This window comes from Cebus imitator, unplaced genomic scaffold (assembly GCF_001604975.1).
Source record: "Cebus imitator isolate Cc_AM_T3 unplaced genomic scaffold, Cebus_imitator-1.0 Scaffold982, whole genome shotgun sequence".
Classification (NCBI taxonomy): domain Eukaryota; kingdom Metazoa; phylum Chordata; class Mammalia; order Primates; family Cebidae; genus Cebus; species Cebus imitator.
Genome location: NW_016108297.1, coordinates 16534 through 27612, shown reverse-complemented (window position 1 = coordinate 27612; position 11079 = coordinate 16534). Strand labels below are relative to the sequence as shown.

The window sequence follows — 11079 nt, the reverse complement described above, 5'->3', positions numbered from 1 at the left end:
GTACCCTGCCTTTGAAGCACCTCCTCAGTATGTTTTGCCAACTTATGAAATGGCCGTGAAAATGCCTGAAAAAGAACCACCACCTCCTTACTTACATGCCTGAAGAAATTCTGCCTTTGACAATAAATCCTATGCCAGCTTTTTGTCTTGTTTATTTTACAGAATGCTGCAATTCAGGGCTCTTCAGACTCATTTTATATAAAATATGTTGTCTTTTGTTTAAGCATTTATTTCAAACACTAAGGAGCTTTTTGGACTATTAAACATCTTTTTTTTTTTGTTAAGTCTTTTACATTTTAATAGTTTTTGAAGACAATCTAGATTAAGAGCAAAGTGCCATTGTTTGCCTTTAATTGGGGGGTGGGAAGGGAAAGGGGCTGCTCGCCACATATTTTCCTTTTTAACTGCACTTTCTTTATATAATAGTTTGCATTTTGTTATTTGCTACCCTGGGTACTTTCAGGAAGAGTGACTTAAATATTCAGGGTGACAAAGTAGTTGGGTATGAGGTCTGAATTTTCAATCTACGAAAACAAGAACATTATTTGACATTTTGACTTGACTGTGGAAGGTGATGGTTGCATGTTTCTAGTTTGCATATGTTTCCATCTTTGTGGTAAGATGCTTTAATAAATTTCTTTAAATACTTAAAAATAAATAAATAAATAAATAAATAAAAATATATTTATTATACAGTATATTTATATATTTATTTATATACAAAAAATTTATAATTATATATTATAAATATATATTTATAATATTTATTATATATAATATATATAATTAAATATGTATATTTAAATATATATAACATATAATGTATACAATTATATTATATATATTTTAATATAATTTTATATACAATATATATACATATCTATACATATTTTTTATCCAGGGGCAGGATCTTGTCCAGCAGCTCCCCGTCCCGCATCAGCTCTGTCACCAGGTACACGTGTTGCGCTTATGAACTTAATACACTCATATAGAGACATATATATACATATATATGTGTATCTATATACAATTTATATATTCATATACCCAGTATATACATAAATTTATATAATTTATAAAAAAATAATAAATGTGTAGGTTTGACGAAGCGATTCGAGCAGTCGTCTGCCCACCTCCCGTGAAGAAGAGGAAGAGGGAATGCCTGCTGCTGTAAATGTCTGAGCCCCTTGTTCTTGGCCCTGTCCCTTGGAACCTTTGTACGCTTTGCTCAAAAAATGGTGGAGCCTTTGCACTCAATGCCAACTTTTTGTTAAAGATTAATTTTTCCATAAAACCATTTTGAACCAATCAGTAATTTTAAGGTTTTGTTTGTTCTAAATGTAAGTGTTCAGACTCACATTCTGTTAAAGTTTAGCCCTAAAATGAAGGAAAAAAAAAAAAAAAGCTCCTCTCCCCTCCCCGGGAAGGTTTTGGTCCTCCTCCCTGCGGCTTTTCCCTACTCTTCGCCTTTACGGTTGCTTGCTGCCTTCTCTGAAGCCCTCCAGTACGTATTGTGTCTAGCTTGGAGCAGCATTTAATTATCTATTCATCTTATGGCCACAAGTTAGTCCATGTAGTACAGCAGCTTTCAACCCTAGCAGCTCACCACAGTCATCTGAGAAGTTTAAAAAGCTAAAGAAAAAATGCCTGGATCCCAGCCCAGATCAAAGAAGCTCTGACCAGGAAGCAGGGCCACCCGTTCATCTGCAGTTCAATGGCGGAAACCACTGTGGTGTCCATGTGGGTGTGCAGGGCGTTGGAGGAGCGGCGGAGCCAGCAGGGACCCCCATGAAGCCGCAGTGGGGAGCTGAAAGCCCAGGACTGGTCACCAAGGAAAACCACCCACCTATCACCCTCTCCGTATGCTACCTGCACCAGAAGAGCTTTGCTGGGCCCAGGCTTCCCTGCCCTCGCCTTCCTCTCTGCCAGCACGTGGCCTTACCTGGGGAGCCCCACCAGGCCCTCCCTACACCTTCTGGTCTGGAGGCGCCGACTCTGGCAGGGGATAAAGGGTGGGGCAACGAGAATGGAGGTGCCCGGGGCCCCTGCCCACTTCTATTTTCCTAACCTTTTCTCTGTAAAGGGTCAGGCCCGTCAGCAACACTGATGGGAATAACAGTATTACTGCTTTGTGGAAAAAAAAATTATATATAATTATATATACATAATTGTATATATATACAATTATGTATATATAATTATATATAATTATATATACACAATGTTTTTTTTCTATAAAGACAACGAAGTATCCATCACTGGCAGAGTAATGGATATGCATGTGTGGCAAAAAGTATCTAAAATAATTTGCCACTTCACACAGCGGCAACTGAGGCAGCCAGCAGCTCAGGCACATTTATTCTTGGTCTTATTTATTATTGTGTGTCATTTAAATGAGTGTGTTTGTCTGCGTTGGTGATCGAGAGACTGTGGCTGTTGGCACTTGAAACCAAGGGTTCGTAGACTCAGGGCCCAGCACTAAAGCAGTGGGCACCAGGAGTCCCTGGTAATAAGTACTGTGTACAGAATTCTGCTACCTCACTGGGGTCCCGGGGCCTCATCCGAGGCAGGGTCAGAAGGGGCAGGGGAACAGCCACTCCTGTCTTCCAGCCAGCAGCCAGCTCTCAGCCAATGAGCAATTTATTGTTTTTCCTCGTATTTAAATATTACGTATGTTAGCAAAGAGTTAAAAATATATATATATATAAATATTGTATATATAAATTATATATACATAATTATATATATCAATATTTTTATACATAATTATATATATAATTATGTATATAAGTAATATATATACATAATTATATATATTTATAAAAATATATATATATATTTCTTGCTATAGAAATGTTTTATTAGGTCAAACTACTTACTATGAAAATGCTTTAAAATGCAGCAGGAGGAGATGTAAAGACTCAAAGAAGTGTGTAGAGACAATGGCTATCAGACCACGCTAAAGAATCCACACTGCTTCCCCCTTTACCTAGAAAAGGAAGCTTCTAGGCTACCTCCCCCTCCTCGGCACACTCCTCAAACTTCTCCTCCTCAGCTGTGGCATCATGATATTGCTGGTATTCTGACACCCGGTCATTAAGGTTGCTCTCGGCCTCGGTGAACTCCATCTCATCCATGCCCTCGCCCGTGTACCAGTGCAGGAAGGCCTTGCGCCTGAACGTAGCTGTAAACTGTTCAGAGATGCGTTTGAAGAGCTCTTGGATCGCTGTGTTGTTACCAATGAAGGTGGCCGACATTTTTAGCCCCCGGGGTGGGATGTCACAGACAGCTGTTTTCACGTTATGAGGGAGCCACTCAGCAAAGTAGCTGCTGTTCTTATTCTGAATGTTGAACATTTGCTCATCCACCTCCCTCATGGACATGCGACCTCTAAAAACGGGAGCCACGGTTAGGTAGCGGCCATGACGGGGGTCACAGGAGGCCATCATATTCTTAGCTTCAAAGAGTTGCTGAGTGAGCTCAGCCACGGTCAGGGCCCGGTACGGCTGGCTGCCCCGACTGGTCAGCGGGGCAAAGCCGGGCATGAAGAAGTGCAGCCGGGGAAATGGAACCATGTTCACAGCCAGCTTCTGCAGGTCGGCATTCAGCTGGCCCGGGAAGCGCAGGCAAGTGGTGACCCCACTCATGGTGGCAGACACCAGGCGATTCAGGTCACCGTAAGCCTGCGCTTACGGTGATTCAGGTCCCGGGACTCGCGGGCCAGCTGTCGGGGACGGAGGCGCCCGGTCCGCCCTGACGAGCTCGCCACTGGCTTTGCTCCGGCGGCGACGGCGACAGTGGCCCGGGCCGACTCTCCCGGGGACCCCACCTCCTCCAGAGCCAGCTTTGGCAGGGGACCGTGCCTCCCCACCGAGGTACCTCGCTAGTGTGCGCCCCTGGCCCGGGCCCGGCAGGTGGGCGAGGACGGCTGGAGCTGTCGGGGATCTGCAGGAGAGCGCGGAGAAGATTCTGGCTGTATTGGAGATTGGTTGCTTTCTAAAACCGAAGGAGAAGCTGATGAAGAGATGGTGGATTCGCATTGAATTTTGACTGGTGGAATAAAAGAGAGAGTTCAAGTGGATGGTGTTGAGGGCTTGAAAAGCTGAGATACGATGATTTTGAAGTAATTTCACATTTGAAGCCATGATATAACTATCAGCGTTAAGATTTCAACAAGAAAAACTTAAGCTTCGTTGGATTCCTACGTCAAAGAAAAGTTTCAAGCTTTCAGAAAGAGTTGTCACTGGAAGATCAAGAACAGCTCCCTAACCACAAAAGAGGAATCGATGCTAAGCTTTCAGCTGCATTTCTGAAAGTTGCAGAATTAAGACAAATCTTTGAACCAAAGAAAAAAGAATTCTTAGAAGTGAAAAGAAAAGAAAGGATTGCCAGGCACCTGGAAGGAATTGAAAATGACACCCAGCCCATCCTCTTGCAGAGCTGCACAGGGTTAGTGACTCACCGCCTGCTGGAGGAAGACACTCAGCTGGTAGGGTCGCTGGCTCGATACATGCGAGCCAGCCACCCTACCAGCCCCCACATCGGCCGACCAAATGAAGAGGAGGAAACTTCTGATTCTCCTCTACAAAAGCAAACTCGATCTAAATACTGCGCAGAAACCTCCGGCGTCCACGGTGACTCACCCTATGGTTCTGGTACCATGGACACCCACAGTCTGGAGTCCAAAGCGGAAAGAATCACAAGGTACAAAGCAGAAAGAAGACGACAGTTGGCTAAGAAATATGGGCTGACTCTGGATCCCGAGGCCGACTCCGAGTATTTATCCCGCGATCCCAAGTCCAGGAAGGAGCCTGACGCTGTCGAGAAGTGGGGAGGAAAAAGTGACAAACAGGAGGAGTCAAGCAGGGATGAGTTCTCCACACCCCGGGACAGAGACGATGGGGCTCAGGACCTGTGCAGGTGAATCCAAGGACTATGCCCTCCGCGGGGGTGATAGCTCTTCTGACCAGGAGGTGCTGCTGAACATAGAAAACCAAAGACAAGATCAAGAGCTAAATGCCACCCGGCAGGACTACGACCTGCCCCCAGCTGCCGGGAGTTCCTTGACCTTCTCTTTCTCTGGGCGAGAATCCTCCTTCACGGAAGTGCCACAGTCTCCAAAGCACGCGCACAGCTCGTCCCTGCAGCAGGCGGCCTCCTGGAGCCCCTCCTTTGGTGACCCACAGCTACCCCCTGAGGCCAGACCCAGGTGCACTTCACAGTCAGAAACGCCAACTACTGATGATGAAGAAAAAGTAGATGAACAAGCCAAGCTGAGCGTCGCCGCCAAGAGGCTGCTTTTCAGGGAGATGGAAAAATCTTTTGATGAACAAAATGTTCCAAAGCGACGCTCAAGAAACACAGCTGTGGAGCAGAGGCTCCGCCGTCTGCAGGACAGATCCCTCACGCAGCCCATCACCACCGAGGAGGTAGTCATCGCGGCCACATTACAGGCCTCTGCTCACCAAAAGGCTTTAGCCAAAGACCAGTCAAATGAGGGCAAAGAGCTGGCTGAGCAAGGAGAACCTGATTCCTCCACTCTAAGCTTAGCCGAGAAGTTGGCCTTGTTTAACANCGAGAGACTGTGGCTGTTGGCACTTGAAACCAAGGGTTCGTAGACTCAGGGCCCAGCACTAAAGCAGTGGGCACCAGGAGTCCCTGGTAATAAGTACTGTGTACAGAATTCTGCTACCTCACTGGGGTCCCGGGGCCTCATCCGAGGCAGGGTCAGAAGGGGCAGGGGAACAGCCACTCCTGTCTTCCAGCCAGCAGCCAGCTCTCAGCCAATGAGCAATTTATTGTTTTTCCTCGTATTTAAATATTACGTATGTTAGCAAAGAGTTAAAAATATATATATATATAAATATTGTATATATAAATTATATATACATAATTATATATATCAATATTTTTATACATAATTATATATATAATTATGTATATAAGTAATATATATACATAATTATATATATTTATAAAAATATATATATATATTTCTTGCTATAGAAATGTTTTATTAGGTCAAACTACTTACTATGAAAATGCTTTAAAATGCAGCAGGAGGAGATGTAAAGACTCAAAGAAGTGTGTAGAGACAATGGCTATCAGACCACGCTAAAGAATCCACACTGCTTCCCCCTTTACCTAGAAAAGGAAGCTTCTAGGCTACCTCCCCCTCCTCGGCACACTCCTCAAACTTCTCCTCCTCAGCTGTGGCATCATGATATTGCTGGTATTCTGACACCCGGTCATTAAGGTTGCTCTCGGCCTCGGTGAACTCCATCTCATCCATGCCCTCGCCCGTGTACCAGTGCAGGAAGGCCTTGCGCCTGAACGTAGCTGTAAACTGTTCAGAGATGCGTTTGAAGAGCTCTTGGATCGCTGTGTTGTTACCAATGAAGGTGGCCGACATTTTTAGCCCCCGGGGTGGGATGTCACAGACAGCTGTTTTCACGTTATGAGGGAGCCACTCAGCAAAGTAGCTGCTGTTCTTATTCTGAATGTTGAACATTTGCTCATCCACCTCCCTCATGGACATGCGACCTCTAAAAACGGCAGCCACGGTTAGGTAGCGGCCATGACGGGGGTCACAGGAGGCCATCATATTCTTAGCTTCAAAGAGTTGCTGAGTGAGCTCAGCCACGGTCAGGGCCCGGTACGGCTGGCTGCCCCGACTGGTCAGCGGGGCAAAGCCGGGCATGAAGAAGTGCAGCCGGGGAAATGGAACCATGTTCACAGCCAGCTTCTGCAGGTCGGCATTCAGCTGGCCCGGGAAGCGCAGGCAAGTGGTGACCCCACTCATGGTGGCAGACACCAGGCGATTCAGGTCACCGTAAGCCTGCGCTTACGGTGATTCAGGTCCCGGGACTCGCGGGCCAGCTGTCGGGGACGGAGGCGCCCGGTCCGCCCTGACGAGCTCGCCACTGGCTTTGCTCCGGCGGCGACGGCGACAGTGGCCCGGGCCGACTCTCCCGGGGACCCCACCTCCTCCAGAGCCAGCTTTGGCAGGGGACCGTGCCTCCCCACCGAGGTACCTCGCTAGTGTGCGCCCCTGGCCCGGGCCCGGCAGGTGGGCGAGGACGGCTGGAGCTGTCGGGGATCTGCAGGAGAGCGCGGAGAAGATTCTGGCTGTATTGGAGATTGGTTGCTTTCTAAAACCGAAGGAGAAGCTGATGAAGAGATGGTGGATTCGCATTGAATTTTGACTGGTGGAATAAAAGAGAGAGTTCAAGTGGATGGTGTTGAGGGCTTGAAAAGCTGAGATACGATGATTTTGAAGTAATTTCACATTTGAAGCCATGATATAACTAACAGCGTTAAGATTTCAACAAGAAAAACTTAAGCTTCGTTGGATTCCCACGTCAAAGAAAAGTTTCAAGCTTTCAGAAAGAGTTGTCACTGGAAGATCAAGAACAGCTCCCTAACCACAAAAGAGGAATCGATGCTAAGCTTTCAGCTGCATTTCTGAAAGTTGCAGAATTAAGACAAATCTTTGAACCAAAGAAAAAAGAATTCTTAGAAGTGAAAAGAAAAGAAAGGATTGCCAGGCACCTGGAAGGAATTGAAAATGACACCCAGCCCATCCTCTTGCAGAGCTGCACAGGGTTAGTGACTCACCGCCTGCTGGAGGAAGACACTCAGCTGGTAGGGTCGCTGGCTCGATACATGCGAGCCAGCCACCCTACCAGCCCCCACATCGGCCGACCAAATGAAGAGGAGGAAACTTCTGATTCTCCTCTACAAAAGCAAACTCGATCTAAATACTGCGCAGAAACCTCCGGCGTCCACGGTGACTCACCCTATGGTTCTGGTACCATGGACACCCACAGTCTGGAGTCCAAAGCGGAAAGAATCACAAGGTACAAAGCAGAAAGAAGACGACAGTTGGCTAAGAAATATGGGCTGACTCTGGATCCCGAGGCCGACTCCGAGTATTTATCCCGCGATCCCAAGTCCAGGAAGGAGCCTGACGCTGTCGAGAAGTGGGGAGGAAAAAGTGACAAACAGGAGGAGTCAAGCAGGGATGAGTTCTCCACACCCCGGGACAGAGACGATGGGGCTCAGGACCTGTGCAGGTGAATCCAAGGACTATGCCCTCCGCGGGGGTGATAGCTCTTCTGACCAGGAGGTGCTGCTGAACATAGAAAACCAAAGACAAGATCAAGAGCTAAATGCCACCCGGCAGGACTACGACCTGCCCCCAGCTGCCGGGAGTTCCTTGACCTTCTCTTTCTCTGGGCGAGAATCCTCCTTCACGGAAGTGCCACAGTCTCCAAAGCACGCGCACAGCTCGTCCCTGCAGCAGGCGGCCTCCTGGAGCCCCTCCTTTGGTGACCCACAGCTACCCCCTGAGGCCAGACCCAGGTGCACTTCACAGTCAGAAACGCCAACTACTGATGATGAAGAAAAAGTAGATGAACAAGCCAAGCTGAGCGTCGCCGCCAAGAGGCTGCTTTTCAGGGAGATGGAAAAATCTTTTGATGAACAAAATGTTCCAAAGCGACGCTCAAGAAACACAGCTGTGGAGCAGAGGCTCCGCCGTCTGCAGGACAGATCCCTCACGCAGCCCATCACCACCGAGGAGGTAGTCATCGCGGCCACATTACAGGCCTCTGCTCACCAAAAGGCTTTAGCCAAAGACCAGTCAAATGAGGGCAAAGAGCTGGCTGAGCAAGGAGAACCTGATTCCTCCACTCTAAGCTTAGCCGAGAAGTTGGCCTTGTTTAACAAATTGTCCCAGCCAGTCTCAAAGGCGATTTCCACCTGGAACAGAATAGATATGAGACAGCGGAGAATGAACTCTCGATATCAAACTCAGCCAGTCACGCTGGGAGAGGTGGCGCAGGTGCAGAGTGGAAAGCTTATTCCTTTCTCGCCTGCTGTGAACACATCGGTGTCTACAGTAGCATCCACGGTTGCCCCAATGTATGCCGGGGATCTTCGCACGAAGCCACCTCTTGATGACAATGCAAGTGCCACTGACTGTAAGTTTTCTTCTTAAATGGAAAATTCAGACTCTCCAGTTAGAAGCATTCTAAAATCGCCCGCTTGGCAGCCCTTGGTAGAAAGTAGCGGGAACAAGGGAACGTTGAGAGAATATGGAGAGACGGAAAGCAAGAGAGCTTTGACAGGTCGAGACAGCGGGATGGAGAAGTATGGGTCCTTTGAGGTAGAAGCATCCTACCCCATCCTGAACAGACCCAGGGAAGGAGACAGCCATAAGGAACCTAAATACATCCCCAGGAAAGGAAGCCTGGAACGGGTGAATCCTCCCATCACTCACCTTGGGGATGAACCAAAGGAATTTTCCGTGGCTAAAACAAGTGCGCAAGGAAACTTGGGCTTGAGAGACAGGCCGCCCTTTGAAGAGAAGGTGGAGGTGGAGAATGTTATGAAAAGGAAGTTTTCACTAAGAGCGGCAGAGTTCGGGGAGCCGGCTTCCGAGCAGACGGGGGCAGCTGCTGGGAAAACGGTGGCCCAACCTGCAGCCCTCGCGTCCTGAAAGCCCCAGGATTCTCCGGAACAGCCACAGGAGAGGATCTGCAGGAATCCATGTGCGATGTTTGCTGCTGGAGATATCAAGACGCCGACGGGGGAGGGCCTCTCCGACTCACCCAGCAAAACCATGTCTATTAAAGAAAGATTGGCACTGTTGAAGAAGAGCCGGGAGGAAGACTGGAGAAACAGACTCAGCAGGAGGCAGAAGGGCGGGAAGGCGCCGGCCAGCAGCCTGCACACCCAGGAAGCGGGGCGGTCCCTCATCAAGAAGCGGGTCACAGAAAGTCGAGAGAGCCAAATGACGATTGAGGAGCGGAAGCAGCTCATCACTGTGAGGGAGGAGGCCTGGAAGACGAGAGGCAGAGGAGCGGCCAATGACTCCACCCAGTTCACCGTGGCTGGCAGGATGGTGAAGAAAGGTTTGGCGTCACCCACTGTCATAACCCCAGTGGCCTCACCCATTTGCAGTAAAACAAGAGGCACCACACCCGTTTCCAAACCCCTGGAAGATGTCGAAGCCAGACCAGATATGCAGTTAGAATCAGACCTGAAGTTGGACAGGCTGGAAACCTTTCTAAGGAGGCTGAATAACAAAGTTGGTGGGGTGCAAGAAACGGTGCTCACCGTCACCGGCAAATCTGTGAAGGAGGTGATGAAGCCGGATGATGACGAAACCTTTGCCAAATTTTACCGCAGCGTGGATTATAATGTGCCGAGAAGCCCTGTGGAGCTGGACAAGGACTTCGATGTCATTTTCGATCCCTATGCACCCAAATTGACGTCTTCTGTGGCCGAGCACAAGCAGGCAGTCAGGCCCAAGCAGATATATCCTAGATACTTCGATGGGCCAGTGTGATGACTTTTTTTTAAATGAGGTTGAGTTCCATGTTTATTTACTGGGACATAATGCATTTATAAACATTTTAACATTCTGTTAAATGGATTAGCAATATTTATAATTTTACAGGCAGGACAGCATTTGATTTTTAATTTATTTAAAAGGAGGCACTACTTATGTAAATCTGAGCTGTGGGATATTTCTTGCTTTAAGAGAGAGACAGAATCTCTCACTGAAACTCATGGTCATGATTTTGTATGATATAGCTCATAGTGTGTGTGAGTTTGTTGCAGTTACAAATGGGCATTTAGCATAGTATATTGACTATAACATACAAGTAAATAGCTTTCTACTGACCCTAAGTTATCAAGGTGAAAAAACAATTCAGTAATTGAAATGTGGTGAAAAGCTACAGCTGTCTCCATCAAAACAACTTATAACGCACTTAAAAATGTTCAGGTAGCAGTGAGCATTGTTCATAGGAGAATGGCGTCTGGGTGATCTCTTTGCTGAATAAATGAGTTGTTAACATGTGGACCCAAAATAAATAAATAAATAAATAAATAAATTATTATATAATATATTTATTTATTTATATATAAATGTACAATATAAATGTTTTTTTAATATTATATATTTAAATATTATATAAATATTTAATATATTATATATTAATATATATAACATATTAATATATAATATAGAATTAATATGTATAATATATTAATATATAATTTTCAGAA

At 46.6% G+C, this 11079-nt stretch overlaps 1 protein-coding gene across 1 annotated transcript; it reads left to right on the top strand.

Annotated features, from left to right (window-relative positions):
• The first annotated feature begins 3573 nt into the window (after positions 1 to 3573).
• Positions 3574 to 10354, top strand: LOC108298533 (supervillin-like). The gene is given in 8 exon segments (XM_017521215.2): positions 3574 to 3626; positions 3704 to 3875; positions 4178 to 4869; positions 4871 to 5610; positions 6640 to 6781; positions 6859 to 7030; positions 7321 to 8024; positions 8026 to 10354. Coding segments are annotated over 8 exon segments (5004 nt in total).
• The last annotated feature ends 725 nt before the right edge of the window (positions 10355 to 11079 follow it).